The 22,686-nt window shown below is 31.5% G+C and overlaps 1 protein-coding gene across 1 annotated transcript; it reads left to right on the top strand.

The window, feature by feature from the left end:
• The first annotated feature begins 309 nt into the window (after positions 1 to 309).
• LOC114334428 (uncharacterized) lies at positions 310 to 19,772 on the top strand. The gene is made up of 3 exons (XM_028284466.2): positions 310 to 505; positions 14,211 to 14,917; positions 16,651 to 19,772. Exons 2-3 carry the CDS (start codon positions 14,216 to 14,218, stop codon positions 16,921 to 16,923), a joined length of 975 nt encoding a protein of 324 aa, XP_028140267.1. The 5' UTR covers positions 310 to 505; positions 14,211 to 14,215; the 3' UTR covers positions 16,924 to 19,772.
• The last annotated feature ends 2,914 nt before the right edge of the window (positions 19,773 to 22,686 follow it).

Genomic DNA, 22,686 nt, shown 5'->3' with positions numbered 1-22,686 from the left:
TTTACAATTTGAAAATTATATTAAACTTGCTTGATTTTTGGGCTCTAAACCTTATAAATATAAAAAAGCAAAAATTCTTTTTTGTAGTGTCTATCTGTTCTTTAGTTTAAGCGTTGATTGATAAATACTGATACCCCTCTATATTTATCAATCAACGGTTTAAGCTTTAGCAGAAAAGTAGTTTCCTACTTTCGTATGAGCCTGTCTAACCACCTCACTGTAAATAACTACCCATAGATGGCGCTATACTCTCAAATTACAAAAATTAAATATCTTGATCTTATCTAAATAATTGTAAGATAAGCACATCGCATATAATTTATTTTTAATAACAATTTGTACCATTTTATTTGGGAATCACTAGACAAACAATATTCAATCATATTTTTGTAAATACTCATGTGAAACAATCGCCGAATACGTGTGTATTTGTTGTTGAACACAACAAAAAATCACACAAATGTGGTTCAAGTTTTTTTGATTGGTGTGTTTTTGTTTAAAATAGGTAAGTTGAAATATGTTATAGTACCTACGATTTAATTTTCATAGATAGTAATGTAGCTACGTGATTATTTTGTTTGTATAATAAGGGAGACAGATAAGGCAACGCATACTAGATTGTCTGTACTAACATGTTTAAAAGGAAAAAAGAAAATTTTCTGTTGAATTTACTACTGTAGATTTAAATCTAAATTATTTTCATTTGAACAAACATTTACACGAGATTTTCTATTATTTTGAGCAACAATCTGCACAAATACTTATATCCCGACAACTATTTGTGTTCTGTTCTCAGTACCTAAATTTTCTTATTTTTCTACGAATTTTCCAAGAAATAACCCCTCCAATTGAGTCAATTTTCAGTATCATCTAGCTCTTTTGTATAGGTATTCCTTCGTCTTAGCGTGCCCATCAAATGTGGAACTTGATCATTGATTTCATGTTTTTTACTTGAAACAGTCGTCTTATTTTTCTTTACCTAAGATTTATTGTAAAAACAATTGAATTATGTTTATGTAGATAGTCTTTTATCCGTTCTTTATGATATTTCTTAGATGTTCTATTCTTCAATACCTATTTTATTTGACTGTATCCTTATTAGACCGATCAAATAAAATTACAATACATGTAAATCAAAATGTAATTCCGTACAGGTTGGAATAAATTTTTTATCAAAGTTTAGGTCCAAACAAATTTTCAAGAAAGTATATGAATCATATGAGGGGATCATTGTTTAAATAATTAAAAATGGGTAATTTTTGCACAAAATTTATTTTTTTAACTGCTGAGGTCATTCGTGTTCTTATTAAGGATTTTACAATTTTTTCTGCAAAGACGAAGAAACAGTCTTTTACTTTTATATGAGACTTACTGAATTAAATTTGACCTTTAATTTATTTAAATAATTGTAAATCAAAATTAAAAAACACATTTCCAAAAAAATAATATTTGCAATATAAATAAGCTCTATAAAATATTTTGTTTTGCAGAAAAAATTGCGCTATAATATAACTATAAATTGACAAAAAAATTGGTCGATAAATATTGAGTAGTTTATGAGATATTTAATTTGTTTATAAAAAGCTACCATTTTTTCAATTACAAAAACGCGGTTGTTGCCGATAGAGTATACAAGTTTTTAATGTCTCATTTGTTTTGCTTTTATGTATGTTTTCGATAAATGTATTGACAAATCAAAATTTCAATTAGACACCCTTCCAAAATGGCGTTTGAAAATTGGTGTAATTTGTTTAAAACCTATTTTTTTAATAACATCGCCGGGATTAAAAATCTTGAAATTTTTTGTCGATATTCGTATTCTTGGTAATCTTTGACATATCCACAAAAGAATAAAAATTTTCTAGAAGCATTTTTGGCCGAGATAGCTTTTCCCAGTTTAAAAATTCACGATTTGTTTATTTATCAATATTAACATTTTAAAGTTCGTGAGTACATCTATCAACCCTACTACTTAACAATGTCATTTATACACATAATCAAAATTGTAGAATATTTTGAAAAATGATGATTTTCGTAGCACCTTAAATGAAAACTTTTTGTCTGAAAATTGGCGGAGGAGTAGTTTCCCGTATATTTGTTAATAATTGGCCAATTTCAATGTTTTCTTTTAATTTGGGGTAGCATATAAAAATAATAGCATCTGCATGACCCTTTTTGCCATAAATAATCAATAATTAGTTATAAACATTTTTTTTATATAGTATTGTGATAAACAAAAGTTGGCACCAAAGATAATCACAAAAGAGTATTAAAGCAAATTTTTATTTTAAAAATTTAAGAAAATAGTAAATTTTTCTTAAAGAATCATAAAAACTTTTTTCTTTGTACAAATCATTGGCAAAATCTCGCAAAGGTAACGTGAATACAAAATATAATATACAAAAAAAGGAGGAAAACCTCTATATAAATATATGTAGATAAGTGAATAAAAATTAACAAATTTATACACAAATTTTTGGTGTATTGCCTGTTAAAAAGATTATAAAATTAAATGTAAAATACATATTCAGTGAGCACGTAAAGGTTGGAATTAATTCATTTTCTCGAGAATGGACAATTTTGGAAAAAAATCCCGAAACAGTTCAATTTTTATTTTTAAATTACGACTTTTTGGCATATACACCATACTAGTGACGTCACCCACCTGTGCGTGATGACGTCATCAATTATTTTTTTTAATGAGAATGGGGGTCGTGTGATAGCTCATTTGAAAGGTAATTCAATCCTCTATTCAGTAGTATAAACATTAACATAACACTTTATTATACAGGGTGTCCAAAAAAAATTTTTTTGGCATTAATTTTATTGACATAAAAAAGAAGAATTTATGTAATTTATTTAATTCAAAATACATTTTACTGCTCTCAGAAAACAGAAAAAATGTTTATTTGAAAAATAATCCTCGATTTTCCCTTAAATTAAATGTTAAAACTGTCAAGAGGCAGGTGGGTGGCTGCATTAATATTGAATTTAAGCAAAAAACAATATTTATTTGTTAAATAAACATTTTTTTCTGTTTTCTGAGAGCAGTAAAATGTATTTTGAATTAAATAAATTACATACATTCATCTTTTTATGTCAATAAATTTAATTCAAAAAAATTTGTTTTGGACACTCTGTAGGTATAAATAATTATATAAATGTTTATACTACTGAATAGAGAATTGAGCTATCGCACGACACCTATTTTCATTTAAAAAAAATCATCGATGACGTCATCACGCACAGGTGGGTGACGTCACTAGTATGATATATACAGGGTGTTTGGTAAAGAATGGGCCATAGCTTAACCTCAGGTTCCTGAGGTTAAAATAGGCCGATTTAAGCTAACTTACCTTAGTACAAAGTTTATAATAACCGAGATACAGGGTGTCAAAGTTAAACTTTTTTTTTATTTATTATTGAATATTTCCTGACAGGTATGAGATAACAACATTAAATTTGGTATGTGGGGGTTTTTTGGGTCGAGAAAACTAAATTCCCTACCAAAAATGATGTATTGCCCAGAGGGCGCCACATACGCCTTTCAGCATTCATTTATTTCGTTCAATTTTTTTTATCCCTCACTCTGTATAATTTTGACACTAAAATTTTTATTCTCCTATTATTAGTTTCACTTAAAAAAGGTATACTTTTTCATCTCCCTAAACTCAACCGTTTTCGAGATAAACGCATTTTAAATCTACGATACACCATCATTTTTAGCATAATAAAATATCATTGTAGTTCCACCCGAAAAATAACTTAAAACCATAATAATTGAGCCAGTTCTCAAATTTATGTCATTGCATCGCAAATTCCATTTGAAGAAATTTGCGATACATTTTTAGATAATTTTATGGTTTTAAGTTATTATTCGGGTGTAACTACAATGATATTATGCTAAAAATGATGGTGTATCGCAGATTTAAAATGCGTTTATCTCGAAAACGGTTGAGTTTAGGGAGATGAAAGAAGTATACCTTTTTTAAGTAAAACTAATAGAAGAATAAAAATTTTAATGTCAAAATTGTACAGAGTGAGGTATAAAAAAAATTGAACGTAATAAATGAGTGCTGAAAGGCGTATGTGGCGCCCTCTGGGCAATACATCATTTTTGGTAGGGAATTTAGTTTTCTCGACCCAAAAAACCCCCACAATTTCATGTTGTTATCTCATACCTGTCAGGAAATATTCAATAATAAATAAAAAAAAAAAGTTTAATTTTGACACCCTGTATCTCGGTTATTATAAACTTTGTACTAAGGTAAGTTAGCTTAAATCGGCCTATTTTAACCTCAGAAACCTGAGGTTAAGCTATGGCCCATTCTTTACCAAACACCCTGTATGCCAAAAAGTCTTAATTTAAAAATAAAAATTGACCTGTTTCGGGATTTTTTTCCAAAATCGTCCATTCTCGAGAAAATGAATTTATTCCAACCTTTACGTGCTTACTGTATATTAGGGTGGGCCGAAACTGGACTTCAGAAAAAAAACGAATCAAACAGGAACGCAATACCCGTAAAAAGATGCGTATATGTGTAAAAAATACTTGTGATTTTTTGTTTTATTTTGAAAAAATGTCTTCAGCCCTCTACCAGCCCTTAAGTGACCTTGAAAAATAAATAAATAAATTAGGAACACAATACCGCTCAAAGTTTGTCTTTTACCGTGTATAAATCTTTTGTTTTTTTCTTATTATTTTAAAATGATTTTATCAGCCCTCTACCACCCTCTAACTAAAATAAAATCTCAATTTTCCAACTTTTTCCAAACACAAAATGTAAAATTAACTCCGTATAACTTTAAAGCATAAAAAGTATAATAATATAATATAAAAGTATTTAATACTGATGGTCTTGGTCGTGAAGCCTCGGATACAATCGAACAGTCCCGGCTGAGATGGATCGTCGAGAGTTATGGTACTTGTCGTCGCTTATCTTCTTAGTGCGAAATAAGCTTTCGGGTGAAACGCATGTTTATTGTTTATTTGTTGAAAGCCAAGACGAATAGATTGTGTTTGTTGTATTTGCGTGAATACCTAGCACGACCATAAATATGGCTGCTTTAAAATTAAATATTACAAGAAGTAAAGTAGAATGTCCAATTTTCGGTAACCCAGTCGACTTAAACTGTCATGTTTTACCAACGATAGAACATGTGCTTCGATGTTATTTGTTTATTCGTTATGAACTGAAGTTTACTAAATATTTTGGAAAGGAACCAAGTTTTAATGAAGTTTGTGAAGTGCTTGTGCCAAAAATCAAAAGTATATGGGAATCAGCGTCAATTCCAACCGTGTCAAAGGACCGCATCATGCAATTATTACGTAAATATCATAATAAATATTTAAACCTTATCAGATATCCAAAAAGCAAAAGAAATGTTCAATATGAGTTAAAGATTACCAGCTTCAAAGAGGAAACAAGGGATAAGTTGTTCGACATTGCTGCCTGTAAGTGTGATTTTTCTGCATGCAAGTGTGATAAATCAAGAAAAGTACCAAAGCAGGAACAGGAATTTCTTTTGGATCAACGGTCCACTAGAGATATGGCTATAGGAACTGTTGATCGTGAAACAACTAAAAAGTTGAATGTAAGGACGGAGAGACAAACAAAAGAAACAGAACGAGTACAAAAATTCAAATCTGAATTTCACAATATTTCTATGCCCAGCTGTTCTACTGAGGTCACTAGGTTATCAACAGACTCTGACAATTCTTCTTCATCTGAAGCCTCACCTAGTGTTGCAAATATTGATTTACCGTCGAAACCATCCTGTAGTCAAATGAGGATAAAGTTGCCCACATTAGGTACCATATGTGACAAATATGGAATTTCTGACAGGTCAGCAGCTGCTGTTGCCACAGCTGTATTAAAAGATGTGGGAATTATTTGCGATAGTGATACCTCAAAAGTAATCGATAAAAATAAAGTTAGAAGAGCTCGTCAAAAGAACAGAAATATCCTTAGTAATGAGTTTCAGTCTACAAATAAACCCATTAAGAGTATTTACTTTGATGGCAGGAAGGACAAAACCTTAGTGCAGGAAAAGAAAGGTGAGAGATATCATAAAAGAACTATTGCAGAAGAACATGTGTCATTGATAGAAGAACCGAATTCTGTTTATTTGGGGCACGTTACCCCATCTGCAGGCTCAGCCAAGTCAATTGGAAAGGCAATAATAGACTTTCTCATTTCAAATAACTTCTGTTTGGATAATTTAGTGGCGATTGGTTGTGACGGAACCATAGTGAATACTGGACATAAAAATGGAGTTATAACATATATCGAAAATGAACTTAAGCGACCTTTGCAATGGTTTGTGTGTGCCTTACATGCTAATGAGTTGCCATTGAGACATTTATTTCAACGTTTGGATGGAGCTACTACTGGACCTCGTCAATTCTCTGGAGTGATCGGGAAATTATTGGAAAAATGCGAACACCTTCCAATCGTAGATTTTGAAATAATTGAAAGTGATCTCCCAGAACTAACAATACCATCTAAAGAATTAAGCTCAGACCAGTCATATCTGTACGACATATGCCAAGCAATATCAAATGGCAACGTCTATGAAAATTTAGCAAATCGTAGCCCTGGAAAGTTAGCTCATTCCAGATGGCTGACAATGGCAAATAGAGTTCTCCGCCTCTACGTTGGAACCGAACATCCTACATCAAGATTGAAAGATCTTGTTCAATTTATAATTAAAGTCTATGCACCAATGTGGTTTTTTATAAAGCTTAATCCAAGTTGCACACAAGCCAGTTTGCATGTTTTCAAATCCATTACACTATCAAGATATTTAAGAGATGATCTTAAAAATATTATAGATGCAGTTATCCAACGAAACTCCTATTATATTCATCCGGAGAATCTTCTCTTATGTATGTTAACAGATAATCGTCAATGGGTACGAGAATTAGCTTTACGGAGAATTATTAAAGCCAGAAAAGAGAAAAAAGTCGGAATAAGGCAGTTTAAAATACCAGAAATAAACTTTAATGCTGCGGAGTATTTTGAGTTAATAAACTGGAGTGAATGTGAAGTAACGGCCCCACCAATGTTAGCTGACATACCAGATGATGAGCTGAAACAGTTAATTGATAGCTCTATAATTGCAGACTTTGACTTTCCAAAATATCCATGCCACACGCAAGCTGTGGAGAGATGTGTGAAATTGGTTTCGGAATCATCTTTGCTAGTTACAGGGCCAGAACGCAGAGACGGATTTATTCGATCTAAAATAAAATCAAAAGACTTTCTTGTAACTTACGATAACAAAGCACAATTTAAAATTGAATGAACGCATTTTTCTATTGATTTTTATTTCGCATTTTAGTGTGTTTAAAAATAGGATATTTATATTTTTGTTTGTTTTCGGTTTCCAATAAACTTTTAGTTCAGTTCAAATTTTGTTTTATTTCCCAACACCCTATAAAATGTGCAGTAGTTTCCCATATTTACACACAATTTTTCAGAAATAATTGTGAATTTATTATTTTTATTTTTGATTCAAGATCATTATCTGTTGGTAGAGGGTAGAATATCTTATTCTAAATGTATAAAAAAAATAACATGAACTCTTTGCATATAATTGAAACTTTTTACAGGTATTGCTAATTAAATTAAATAATTTTGATTTAGGGTTCACTTTAGGGGTGGTAGAGGGCTGAAGATGTTTTTTTAAAAATCCTAAAAAAAATACAGTGATTATACTTACCAAAAGGCATCTTTTTGGGGGTATTGTGTATTAAAACTAAACAAATAATTTTTTCGGCCCACCCTACTGTATATTTTAATATTGTACAAAGCAAAAAGTTTTTAACAAATTTTTAATGCTAAGTCAGTATTATTTTGTTAATTTTTTTTATAAAGAATCTTTTGTGTCAATTTTTATTTATCACATCTAGAGAAAAAAAAATGTTTATAACAAATTGACGAATATTTATTGTTAAGAGTGTCATTTAGATGTTACTATTTTTATGTTACCATAAAATAAAAAAAAACATTGAAATTGGTCCATTATTAACGAAGATAACGCAAAGTACTACTGCACCACTCTTCATGCAAAAAGTTTTCAGTTAAGGTCGCTACGAAAATCATTATTTTTTTAAATACTGTTATATTTCTATTTGATCTGAAAATTAAATTTTGATAATTATAAGCAGAATTCAATTTAATATAAAATATTTTCAATTTTCTCAACCACGGGCATATAAATGTAGAACAACCTGTATACAACAAATTGTTATATTTAATTTTAAGAAGTGATTAAACGAAACTCGGGAAAATGCGCTTAGAATAAACAAAGTGAATGGCGCGTACCATTATCGTTGTTCGCGGAAGGTTCGATCATTAGCCTATGCTAAATAAGAGTCAGTTGGAATCGATAATAGGTCATTATCGTTGTTCGCGGAAGGTTCGATCATTAGCCGATGCTAAATAAGACTTAGTGGAAATAGAGAATAGGTCATTAAATTTTGTAAATAGTAGAAAGTAATTTTAGAATGGGAATTAACTATTTCTTTTTTGAAAACCATCAAGCATATTTAGAAAGATTAAAAATTGGTTTTGAGGAATACTGCGAATGAGAGTTGGTGGTGGAAGGTTGATTTGTGAATCTGGAAGGGATATTTAGAAAGTAGGGGAATGAATGACAAATAGAGATCAGAATGTATTGAGCTGTCGAGAAGTGAAGTCCAGTAGTAGACGGTAGTGTACGGAGAGTGAGAAAGCCGGTGTAGTTCCGTGAGTGTGGAGTATCTATCGTGGAACGAGAGGTAGGCCAGGTTGAGAGTAAAAGAACCTCCTTGAGCCAAGAGTGTCCCGGTAGCTGATTGCTGTTTCGAAAAAGGTAGAATACAGCATCACGACAGAAGCAGGAGCGAGAGCTATACGAGCTAGTTTTCAAAGGAGAACATTACTGAAAACCAGGACGAGGTTTTGATCGCAGCCAAGGATAGCAGGAAACGGGTCTTGTGTGAAGACATTCTCAGTTCACCAGAAAAAGGTCAGTCTCATTTGTTTGGACATGAATGTATGGGTTTTTCGTATTAAATACCACATTATAAATTGAAGAACATAATAAATAATATCAGAAAAGCTTCATCAAACTTAAATAGAATTGTTGCTAATAAATCCTAATAGTTAAATGTTAATAAAAACTTTCAATTGGAAACCAAAAGGAAATAAGATTCCCATTTGTAAATGTTATGTTTAAGAAAAATAAGATCTAGCAAATATTAAGCAGTGATTGCCATTTAAATAAAATAAACAATATTTTTATTATAATTGTAACCCATATGTGTGTATTATTTTACTCTTTTCTTTCCTATCCCGATTAGGAACCATTGAGAAATACTTAGAAGCCACGAGAGTAAGTAATTAATTTTATAATTCGCCCTGAGATTGAAAACATATTGATATGTGATCTGGTAAATTAATTAGATTATGATTAATGCATTGATTAAATTAAATGACATATAAGAATATTATCTCATATCAATAATCAAGATCACATCAATACATATTCTAAAATTTGAACTCTATGTATAAATGACATTGTAGTAGGGTCGATAGATGTACTCACGAACTTTAAAATGTTAATATTGATAAATTAACAAATTATGAATTTTTAAACTTGAAAAAGTTAATGGGGCAAAAAATGGAACTAGAATTTTTTTATCTTTTGTAAGTCTGTCAAAAACTACCAGGAACACGAATATCGAAAAAAAAATTAAAAATTTTTAATCCCGGTGATGTTCTTAGAAAAAAAAATTTAAACAAATTACACCAATATTCAAACGCCATTTTAAAGCGGTGTTTAATTAAAATTTTAATTTGTCAATACATCTATCGAAAACATACGTTAAAGCAAATAAAATGAGACCTTACCCAATGGTACCCAAAAAAAATGGTAATTTTTTATAAACAAATTCAATCTCTCATAAACTACTCAATATTTATCAACCAATTTTTTTGTCGATTTATAGTGACATTATAGCGCAACTTTTTCTGCAAAGTAAAATATTTTATAGTGCTTATTTATATTGCAAATAATATTTTTTTGGAAATTTGTTTTTTAATTTTGATTTAAAATTATTTAAATAAATTACGGCTCAAATTTAATTTAGTAAGTCTCATATAAAAGACTGTTTCTTCGTCTTTGCAGAAAAAAATTGTAAAATCCTTAATAAAAACAAGAATTGCCGCAGCAGTTAAAAAAGTAAATTTTCTGCAAAAATTACCAAATTTTAATTATTTAAACAATGATCCCCTCAAATGAATCATATACTTTCTTGAAAATATCTTTTGTCTTGACCTAAACTTTAATTAAAAATTTATTCCTACCTGTACGGAATTACATTTTGATTTTATTTTATTTTATTGGGCTATATTAGACAAGGCGAAAACGGCGGCTTCTTTGGAAAAAATATTCCCATTAAATTGTTTGCATAATCACATTCCGAGACACTCCAGAACAAGGTTCAAGAAGTCGGCTAAGCGAAAAGTGGTTCCAATTTGTTTAAACAATTTTTTTTAATTGCAAAAAACAATATTTTCGGCGCGAAGAATTTTTTTAGGTTTTTTATACTTTTCTGAACAAAAAATGTCTTTTGTAATTTTTCACCAAAGTTGATCGTTTTCGAGTTATACGCGATTTAAAATTTAAAAAAGCGAAATGGCTATTTAAGACTTAATAACTCGGTTAAAAATTATTATTATTATTATGAAAGTAAGAAAGTGACTAAATTAAAGTTTAAAGCCTCCCCTACATGATGCTGAAGAAATTTGTGTCAATAATTTATTACTAAGCTGTTATTTTTAATGAATAACAATGAGCGCTAACAGAGTATTGAGGCTATCGTCAATGTGGGCGAGAAAGAGAAGCGCCATTAGACTGCATTTAGGATCATGTAGGGGAGGCTTTAAACTTTGATTTAGTCACTTTTTGACTTTCATAATAATAATTTTTAACCGAGTTATTAGGTCTTAAAAATCGCAATTTTTCGTTTTTTTTTTTCAATTTTAAATTGCTTATAACTCGAAAACAATCAACTTTAGAGAAAAATTACAGGAGATCTTTTTTTTTTCAGAATGGTCCAAAAACCCTAAAATTTTCCCGGCCGAAAATATTGATTTTTGCAATTTGTTTAAAAAAAAGAATGTGTGTGTACTTTGTACGCACGTAAGAAGTTATACACACTTCTACTACATATTATGTGATTTTTAAGGCAATACCAAAAATTTAAAAAAATAAAAGAATAAAACGCACACAAACACATTGAAAAATGCCACAAAGAAAAAATGATTTCTGAACGATAATAATTGTTGGCAAAAATTTTAAATACGCATTTTCTGAAAAAAAAATTATATAACAAATATACTTACAATCATAAAATGCATAAAAAATAAAAAAAATAAAAACTTGCATCGGGAATCGAACCCGTGACTTTCGGGGCGCTTTGATTCGTAATCGAAGCCTAGACTCACTCGTCCAATTCCACATTATTTGTCATGTGGAAAAATAGGGTAACTGAACGTTTTACTGTTTGACAGTTGTTTTGAATATAATTAAATTATGTAGTTTAAATTTTGTGGAAGAAAATATTAAAATATAACAAAACAGTAAGAAAACAATATATTAGATGAAGATTGGTAGAACTTTTGTTGGTAATCAAATTAAGTATGTAAATCAAAGCATTACATACCTACTAGATAAATAAATCTACGCCAAAAAATCATAATTTAAAAATAAAAATCGGACCTAATTTGTAATTTCTCTCTAAAATCCCCATTCTTGAGAAAATAAATGTACAGTAGAGCGTCGATTATCCGAACGTCGATCAACCGAACGACCGCTTATTCGAACTATCGACTCCAGCGTCCCGCACTCGAATACCGAGCAAGCGTTAATTGACGCTTAAAATATCTTCTTCAATGTTGTATCCAAAAATAACTATGTTGTTGCAAAGACTGCACTTTTTTGTTTAGTTGCTAGTTGTCATTATGAAGATATAAATAAATATGTAGGTATATAAATATGGCTTTTATTCACCTGTGGATAAATATGTATGACTATAAATATGTATCAATGTATTGTAGTTCGATTATCCGAACAAATCGGTTTTCCGAACACCTATGTCCCCCAATTAGTTCGGATAATCGACGCTCTACTGTATTTCAACCTAATCCAAATGTATAATTACAATATGATTATAATAAAAACTACTTACCAAATTAGAATGAGTTTTCCTTGTCCAAAATAGTCCAAAAGTCCAAAAATATAGGTATATGAAAACTATTTAAAAAGGCAGTATAACTATGAACTAACTTTTGTTTGTTGTTTCTTTTCACACAAATTTTAAAACGCAACAACCATAAATAATCTAACTACAGCTATACCACAGCCGCCATATTGAATAATTTTTGACATGTCATTTGAACATCCAATCAGAACAAAGTTATAATGCGCATGCGCCGGGATCATAGGTTTTAACATATAAAAATTCACCCTCATATCGCCGGTAAAAAAGTATAACTTCAAAAATGTTTAAACAAATTGCGACCACTTTTCGCGTGGGCGACTTCTCGAACCTTATCCTGGTGTGTCTCACGAATGTGATTATGCAAAAAAAATCTCATGGGGATATTTTTTTCAACGAAGCCGCCGTTTTCCCCTTGTGTATATTATGTGCTGTCTGCGTTCTAATTATTATCTTTATTCGTAATTTTCTGGCCAGTGTTTATATAGTTTACCCTTCACCTGTATTTTTCTTGAACTTTGTTTGATCACGTTCAGGTCTCTTTATTCTGAATATTCTTTCTTGAGATTTTATCCGTTTTTGTATGTTATAAGATGTATTTCTTTCTTTCGAATGGGCTAGTAGAGAAAAAAAAACAGCTCAAAAAATCTTATACAGGTTTGTTTTCTAAAATGTATAGGTATGAGAGATAGCTCATTGAGAAAAATGGTTACAATTAAAGTTGTAGATCTTAAAAAGTTCTTTAATTTGCCAGTTTCTAATACATAAACAATTGACTGAGATAATGATTGCAAAAACACTTTTTTTGTAGTACCTAATTTATAAATGTTAATAGTTTCTTTTTTTGCATATAATATCATAGTGACATGTACTATCATCATCACCAAGGCTTTTCATTCCGGATGTAATGTTTGCCGCTCTTATTGCTCTCTGATTCGCTTATTGCGGTGTATCGCTCTGCATTACACTTGTGTATTGTCAAAGTTTGTTCTATGACTTGACTTTCATTACAATTTTGTTTTACTCATTTCGATATGTGCATAGTTCCCTCCAGTTTCTCACTTTCAGATTTTTGATATCGCTCATGTCCTGGTCTTTCCATCTCTCTCTGGGTCTTCCCCTTGGTCTTTCAGTTTCTGGTTTCCATCTGCTGATCTTCTTAAGCAGTAGATCGTTTTTTCTCTACGTGTCCCAGTCATATCAGTCTCTGTGCTTTAATAAATCTAACTATAACTTCTCCCTTCATTATGTCTCTTAGTTAGTGGTTCATTCTTCTTCTCATTTTTCCGTTGTCCATTCTTATCGGGCTCATAATCCGTCTGACGATTTTACTTTCGGATATTCTCACTTTTCTGTGATGCACATTGTCTAAGCTACGTAGGATATTACCGGTCTGATTGCAACTCTCTATATTTTGAGTTTTGTATTTCTGGATAAGTTCTTGGCCTTCATTAGCCTATGATATCTCCAGTATGTTTTAATGCCTGCTAGTATTCGCTCCGTTACTTCTTCACTTTTCTTATTTTGGCCTTTCACTATTACTCTCAAATATTTAAATTGTTGAACTCTTTCAAAAGTGCAGTTTTCATTATTGATTTCTCTCGTTCTGTTACCTTCTCTTCTAGAGCAGAGTAGATATTTTATTTTTCCTTCGTTAATTTTTAGACCTCTTTTCCGTGCTTGATTTGCCAGGATTGTTACTGCTTCTTTTAATATTTCCTTGTCTCTTTCCATAAGAAATATATCATCTGCATAATATGCAACTATTTGTGTTGAGGAGTGGGCTATAGTTCTTTTAATTCCGCTGGCCTTAATTGTTCTTTCTACTGCTATGTTGAACAGTTTGGTTGATAGTTCTCCATAATATTTTAAAGAAATTTTAACACAAACAATTCACCAATACCAGAAAACTTTATTAAAGAAACATTACTTTTTTTAGAAAAAATGGCATTGCCCACTGCCATAATGTTATCCGGAATGTCCCGTGCACAAGTAACGTCAGAATTGGCTCCCCTTGTTGGCAACATGAAAAAAAACCTTTTAGACATGGAATCTTTAATGACCGACGAAAACCGTTCAGCCTTCCTCGATTTTATTAACCCAACACCTCTACCCATACCAGCACTCCTCGCCAGAGAATTTGTTCCCAAAATAGAATTAGTAGAAACAACTGAAGCTGCGGTTCCTGAAGAAGAAGAAATCTTGTCGAATGAAATAATGTTTATACACGAAGGAATAACGACTGATCCTGATATTCCTAGAGTGATTCCAGTACTATCACCATCCCCAACAGACAGCGGAATTTCAGATTGTTTTTTAGACTACAGGACTCTTTCTCCTCAACCAGAACAACCAGCAACTGACAACATTGACGACGGAATTGAAGCAGATTCTGAGAAAAAGTTAGATGTGACGGACCGAATTCTGGAACCACGGCTGGCTGGAGTGGATAAACTGAAGCGGTATCCTAAACCGAGGAGTTCACCAAGATCGCAGAAAGGTAGAGCTACATTGGACATGTTGCTGGATATTGCCACAGAGGATTCTAAGATTGTTAAAACGAATTTTGAAACACCAACGGACAAAGAGATGGGCGCTTTAAATTACTACATGGAGGTTATCGGCAGACTGGAGGAAAAATTTACAGTAAGTTTATTTTCTGTCTCCCAGTTTCCTTACCTTTTAAAGTACCATGTTTATTAGATCTTGAATATTATACTACTGAAGTTCTCTATTTTTTGATATCTTCCATCCTTCTTTGTCTTCTGTGTCGAGTGTCTGTCTTATAAATTATACTGGCGTCAAACAGCGACAGCTTGCATAAATGGAAAATCAACAGAAATATGCCAAATACAAAGAGGTGTCAGACAGAGTTGTATACTGTCCCCACTGTTATTCAATTTATATTTAGATAGAATATTTAAGGAAGCGCTGCATAATTTGGAATGTGGTGTGAAAGTTAATGGAATTCTGATAAATACAATCAGATATGCAGAGGATACAGTTATCTTAAGTGATGATATGAATGGATTACAACACCTTTAAAATGCCATTGACACAGTGGGAAAAGAGTTTGGCCTAAATATAAACAGTTCAAAAACAAAATACATGGTATTTAGCCGTTTGGTCCATCAAGATTCACGGATATATGTTGATGGGCATATAATTCAAAGAGTACCCAGTTTTAAATATCTTGGTTGCCATATTACTGAACAACTAGATCCACATAAAGAGATAAAATGTAGAATCGAGATAGCCCGCACGACATTTTTAAAAATGAGGTCATTCTTCTGTAAAGATAACTTGCAACTTCAACTTCGAAAGCGCATAATTAAATGCTACATTTGGTCAGTCCTCTTGTATGGTGTCGAAGCATGGACATTAAAAATATCATCCATTAATCGTTTGGAGGCCTTTGAAATGTGGCTGCACAGACGTACATTGAAAATGCCATGGACGGCTATGCTGACAAATGTGGCAGTCCTTAAGAGAGCAAATGCTGCCCGCAAGCTGCTTGATTACATCAAATATAGAAAGATAGGTATAGACCGGTATAGAGACCGGTATAATATTCTTCAACTTATTATGATGGGTAAACTCGAAGGACGCAGAAGAATTGGTAGAAAGCAGGCCTCTTGGTTGCAGAATATCCGGGAGTGGACAGGAATAAAGAAAGCAGAACAACTATTTAGAATAGCTCGAGACAGAGACAGTTTCGCCATGTTAATCGCCAACGTCAAGGGGACTTGATAGGGCACGTTAAGAAGAAGAAGGTTCCTAGATATCTGTATTAATCAACCCTTTCTATCAATACATCTCCCAGATCTATGTTTGTTTGTCTTGTTTAGTAGTAAAAACTGCTTGTCTTGTTTAGTAGTAGTTGGATCTAGAAGAGCTTACCATAATTACGGTGTTATCTGCATATCTTATGTTGTTAATAATTCTTCCGTTAATTATTATTCCTCCACTTTCAGATAGTATAATGCCACTTTAAGAATATATTCACTATATACATTGAATATTAATGGATACATAATACATCCCTGCCAAACTCCTTTACTGATTTCAATTTCTGAACAGGGTTCGCTATCTATTAAAATGTTTTCTCTTTGATTGCAGTAAAGGTTTGTTGTTATTCTTAAGTCGCTTTTGTTTATGTTTTTGTCTGTAGAATTTGGACTAGTTTTTCATGTCCTACTTTGTCAAATGCTTTTCCAAAATCAACGTAAAAAATGTATACATTCATTTATTCAAGTGTGTACAAAACGCATCAGTCTTTTGCAACTTCTTATTTTTGCAACTTCTTATTTTTGCTTTTTTAATATTTTTTCAAAACTTATATACCGTACGTTGGGTAAGTAAAGCCTGGTTTGTTTCAGTTTTATAGAGCCCACAATGAAATGGGTCACATCTACAGCTCTTTAGATCCGAAGATCATGTACCAAAAACGGGACCTTCTGGATTTGGCATCGAATATGGAAGGTACAAGTGGAACGTGGGATTTCCAACCTGCCATCTTAAAAACGGGAAGTGAGTCCTTCTTTGAAAACAGATCTCAATTTTCTAGAATCGATAATCTAGAATTACCACCGCATTATGTTAAGAGGTGCATCGTAGAAAATTGTAACTATAACGAACATATTTATTTTTAATTTTATATAACATAATTGCCTGAGAGTCCATAAGCTTACGAAGAACATTAGAACTTTATCTCGTATATAAAGTCTTGAATGGATCTTCAAATAAAACTTCTTCTCAGGCTTCAATGAGAACCTGACCATGCTCCAGCGATGGAAATATCAACTAAAACGTCACCTTATGTCTCAGTTAAGATCTGATTTTAAGCCTCAACTGAAGCATTATTAAATGTTTCAATTATAGAGTTACCTTAGGCTTGAGTTGAAGCTTCAGTATGAGCTAGAAGCTTATATAGCCGAAGTTTCAACCGAAACTTAGCTCCATGCTCGTGAGAGAAAAACTTCAACTGAAACCTTGCCTTAAGTCTTAGTTAAAACCTCATTTTAAGCCTCAACTAAAGCCTTACTAAAAGTATCAGTTGTGGAGTTACCTTAAGGTTTATCTTTTGTAATATAAGTAATATTAAATGGCATCGTACCTTATCTCTTAACTCAAAGGTTCAAACCTCATTTTAAGTCTTAATTGAAGCCTTACTGAAAGTTTCAGTTGCAGTTTTATATAGCTTGAGTGATAAAATATCAACTGATACCGTATCTTATTAACCGTCCTAGTTAATACCTCATTTTAAGCCTAAACTAAAGCCTTATAAAGCTCTCAGTTGTAGAGTTACTTTAAGCTTCAATTAAAGCTTCACTATAAGTCAGATGCTTATAAAGATGAAGCTTGAACCAAAACCTGAGCTCCATGTTCAGGTGATGGAAACTTCAACTGAAACCTTACCTTAAGTCTTAGTTAAAACCTCATTTTAAGCTTCAACTGAAGCCTTACTGAAAGTTTCAGTTAGGCTTCAGTGTAAGCTTCAGTGTAAGCCAGAAGCTTACATAGTTGAAGCTTCAACCAAAACTTGAGCTCCATGCTCGAGTGATAGAAACTTCAATTGAAACCTTATCTTAAGTCTTAGAGTTGTCTTAGAGTTACCTCAAACTTTAGCTGAAGCTTCAGTAAAGGCCTTAATTGATGCTTCAACTTAACCACGGGTAAACCATCACTATAGGTCAAGTATAACTTTTAGACTCGTTTCAAGCTTCAATTTTAGCTTCACTTCTTCCACTAAAAACGCTTATGTTATAGCTTTTGATTGATTCGTTTGTCACCATAACATGAAACATATTTTTTGACTGAACCAGCTAGAAAATTATTGCGTAACGTATATTTTGATCAACTGCATATGGTTTGGATATGTTTATTAGGCTCTTGAGTTGAGCTTCTATCAGAAATACCAAGCTTTATAATCTATTTCTAATAGTCGTAGTCTTATGCGCTCTCATACACTGTTGCTGCTTATACAGTTGACGTGATTAAATTATTTAAACTAAATATATAATGTACTATCTTTAATATTTTAAAGATACTTATTATGTGGATAAAGTCTGATTAGATGTTAAATATTTATTAGATTTAGATTTAGGAAGGGATTGGTGCTGGATCTTTCTTAAAGAAAGATTGATTAACAATTTTATTTGAAAATTGAGATATGAAAAAATACAGTTGGAAGTTTTCAAAAAAGTAAAAGTGTATTTTTGGTATTGCTCTTCGCCAAGTTTTGATTCAAACTAGTCATTTTTTTCAGGAATTTCGTTATTATTAAGCACTAGAACACATTAAAGCTTCCTCTTCCTCTTCTCCATTTTCTTCCTCTTTTCTTTCACCATTTTTCTGTATCAGTCCCAAATTATATTTTGTTATTATTTTCTTGTTTTTTGTTCCTCCCTACCTATTGACCAGCTCTAATCTTTAAACATTCTTGCTTTTTCTATTTCTTTGGCTTCCGTCTCTTTTTATATATTTCGCTTTCTTTTATAAATTTCTTTTGCTATTTTTCTTGCTATTTTTTAATTTGCTTTATCTTGATTTTTGACTTTCATACATTTGAGCCTTTCTTCAATGTTTTTCCTTAAATCTTCATCACTTAGTGGTGCTATCCTTTATTACTGGATATTGTTTGTGTTTGTTTTATCTCTTCTCTATTTTCATTAACTTCTTGTATGTATCTGTTTAACCCATCAGTTTCTAGATTTCTTTTCTCCCTATTGCATGATTTTTCTTATTGTGTGATTTGATATTATTTAAGGTTCGGATTTATTCATTCTCGATTTATATTTTTCCCTGGTTTTATATTCATATTGAATTTGTCTTCCTGTTAATTTTTGTACTGCTTTTTTGAAAACAAATTTTTGTGATGACAATTTATGTGCCTGAACTATATTTTCGAAAAGAAAATTTAATCTACAAACAATTATAATATCAATCTCAATTTTTGATTTTTTAATAAAAAACCAAACAAAACGAAGCCTTAGCTGATATGTGTATTATTATATAGTCGGTTCGCTAAACTCATACACAACTGGCTAGTGATTTTAGAAGGTAATTTTTTTGTTTTTTGCCAATTTTGCCAAAATTAGCAAAATTACTAACTATTTGGTAATTATTAACTATTTAGTAATTATTTTTTTGCCAATTTTAGCAAATTGGCAAAATTACTTACTAAAATCACTAGCCTTACAAACTATCACTTACTAAAATCACAAAAATTGTGTCTGAGTTTAGCGAACCGACTATACTAACTTTTTGTAGTTTTTTTGTTTATTTTTGTTAACTTATATTCTAACTTTTTAAGACATGTTTACTTGCCTAGTTTTTATATGTATTTTACAGTATAGTATATGCCTTTATTATTATGTGGTTTATGGGCCTTATCAGTATTCGAATTCTGTGTGTGTGTATCTACAGAGTATTATAAAACTGAATGTTGTTTGAAAAAATAATCCTGATTATAAATTAAAAATAATTTAGACAAAATGAATTGGCTATTATTTTTAATGGATGAACCTTGTTATTAAATAATACTAATAAAAGACACAGTTTCTTTCATAATGGACCTCGTCGTCGTCGTTAATCCGCTAACTAAGAACAACAAACTATGAAGACGCTGACAGCTTGCAACACGCATGGTTAGCATTACATAACTCGGTCACCTTTCTGTTGTCTCCGTCTCAGGTGGTTCTGTTGTTGCAGTGATAGGAAAAAGTAGAGTAATATCACGTGATATTTATAAACAAACAAAATAAAAACAATTAAGAACTAAAAAGGATACCAAATGCAAGAAAAACAACTTAAAATAAACTGCTATGCAGACGATGCAATATTAATCTCTCAGAGTGAAGATGATTTACAACGTAGGTATGCTGCACCAATTTAATATAACCGTCAGAAAATTTAACATCTTAATTTCCCCAAAAAAATACATAATGCATGGTTATAGGCGCAAATCCAATGAGATGTAAATTAAAGGATCAGATAGAAGAACAAGTGATGGAGTTTAAATATCTAGGCATCACACTATCTAGCTACAGAAAGCTCGAAAAAGAAGTGAAAGATCAAGTAAACAAATCATATAGAGCCGCAGGTTGCCTGAATGAAACAATATGGAGAAATAAAAATAACGGAAAAGAAATGAAAGGCAGAATTTACAAAAGAGTCATCCATCAGACCAATAATGGCATACGCGGCAGAAACACGACCCGACACAGAGAGGACAAAAAGATTGCTCGAAACAGCGGAGATGAAAACCCTTCGAAAAGTCGATGGTAAGACACCACGGGAAAGAAAAGTTAAAAGTACAGATATACGGCGGAGATTCAAGGTGGAGAACATTAATAACTATAGAAAAGAAAGAGAAGAGTAGAATTTAATGACCACATAAACCGAATGACAACAAATTGAATAGCAAGGACGGTGAGAGATGATTACCGCATAAGAAGATGATCATTGCCATTGGGAAGAACACGAAAACGATGGAACGACAAATTACTGGAAGCACATTGAAAAACAGAGTTATGTCTATACAAAAAGACATGATGAACATAAGTAGATACATAAAATCACAAATGAAATCATTTCAAGTAACAAACAATCAATTGGCGATATTGTCCTTTTCATGATCATTTTTCAGTGCGTAACAAATGATAGGAAAAAGGGTAAGTCCGTGATAATACACATTTATGACATTTATTCTAACATGACATTTTAGTTAAATCTGACAGTTGTCACATTTTATTTTCAATTTGGAATAAAAAAAAATCAATTTTTCAAAAAAATGGTGTTTCTTGCATTTATAAAATGGTATTTTCTTTGATTTGTATAGTCTTATAAATTATACAGATTATATTTGTAATATTATTATCTAATTAAAAAAAAAATATTTTTTTATTATGGCGCCATCTATCGACAACTAGAATAATCACCGAACTAGAATAATTACCAAAGTAATCAACGACGTGCCTTTTTTTCTGTCATATACAATTTAATACGTTAGAAAGAAATCGAAAAACTGTGACGCACTGAAAGATGATCATGAGAAAAAGAATACTATTGTGCAAGAAACAGAGAAGAGCAGGATAAGAGACATAATAGTGAGAAGAAGCTATGAAATAGGGAGTGAACAGTACCTACTTGAAACTGTATTTAACAGCAAAAGAATAAAAATAAAAAGCACAGAGGACAATAATAAGAAATGCAAGACAATATAAAAACAACGAATATTAGATACAAGAAGTAGTTAGAGAAGGAAATGGACAAAGAAGGAGAAATGAGCGAAATAGAAGATTAATGGGAAAAATTTAGGAATGCTATGATAAAGAGAGCAAATCTAGTATGTGACTAGAAGAAATAATAGAAAAGAGTAATGGACACCATGGTGGGAATAATGAGGTAAAAATTGAAATAAAAGAAAAGAAGAAAATGCAGAAAGTATACATACAACACAAAACGTAGGTAACAAAAATATGAATGGTAAAAAGAAAATGTAAAATTGTATTTATAGAACAATGAAAAACCTTCGAAGCAACAAAGAAATAAAACTAAGACAAATAATGACCAAAAACCAAATAATATTAACTGACGACAGTAGGATATATAGTAAAACCTCCGTTAACCGAAACATTTTTAACCGAAACATCGTTTAACCGAAACGGCTGACAGTTTCAATAAAAGTAAATTTTTAAAGCAAAACGGAAAAAATTCGATGTTAATTTGTCAATATTGCTTTCATACAGCTAAAGAACCAATTAAAATGAGGCAAAACCTCATGACGTCCTGGTGGTGAGACATAGCGGCAAAACATTGTTGTCAAAGGAAAAGACAAAAGAAAATAGAAGATTTCTTAAAAAAACAATTCAAACATGTTCATTTTCCTTAATTTTATTGCTTTTTTCTGTATTTACATATTAAAGAAAACATTACGAAATCACCTCATAGTATTTTTTAATTGTACCACTTTGAATTGTACCAACATAAACTGTTCAAAAACAAAATATATGGTATTTAGCAGTTTGGCGTTTGGCCCATCAAGATTCACGGTTATATCTTGATGGTCATATAATTCAAAGAGTACCCAGTTTTAAATATCTTGGTTGCCATATTACTGAACAACTAGATCCAGATAAAGAGATAAAATGTAGAATCGAGATAGCTCGCACGACATTTTGTAAAAATGAGGTCATTCTTCTGTAATGATAACTTGCAACTTCAACTTCGAAAGCGCATGATTAAATGTTACATTTGGTCAGTCCTCTTGTATGGTGTCGAAGCATGGACATTAAAAATATCCATCATTAATCGTTTGGAGGCCTTTGAAATGTGGCTGCACATACGTGCACTGAAAATACCATGGACGGCTATGCTGACACATGTGGCAGTCCTTAAGAGAGCAAATGCTG

The sequence above is a fragment of the Diabrotica virgifera genome, chromosome 3 (genome assembly GCF_917563875.1).
Source record: "Diabrotica virgifera virgifera chromosome 3, PGI_DIABVI_V3a".
Taxonomy (NCBI): Eukaryota; Metazoa; Arthropoda; class Insecta; order Coleoptera; family Chrysomelidae; genus Diabrotica; species Diabrotica virgifera.
Note: the sequence above shows the minus strand (reverse complement) of the source record. Positions and strands in the feature narration are given on the sequence as shown.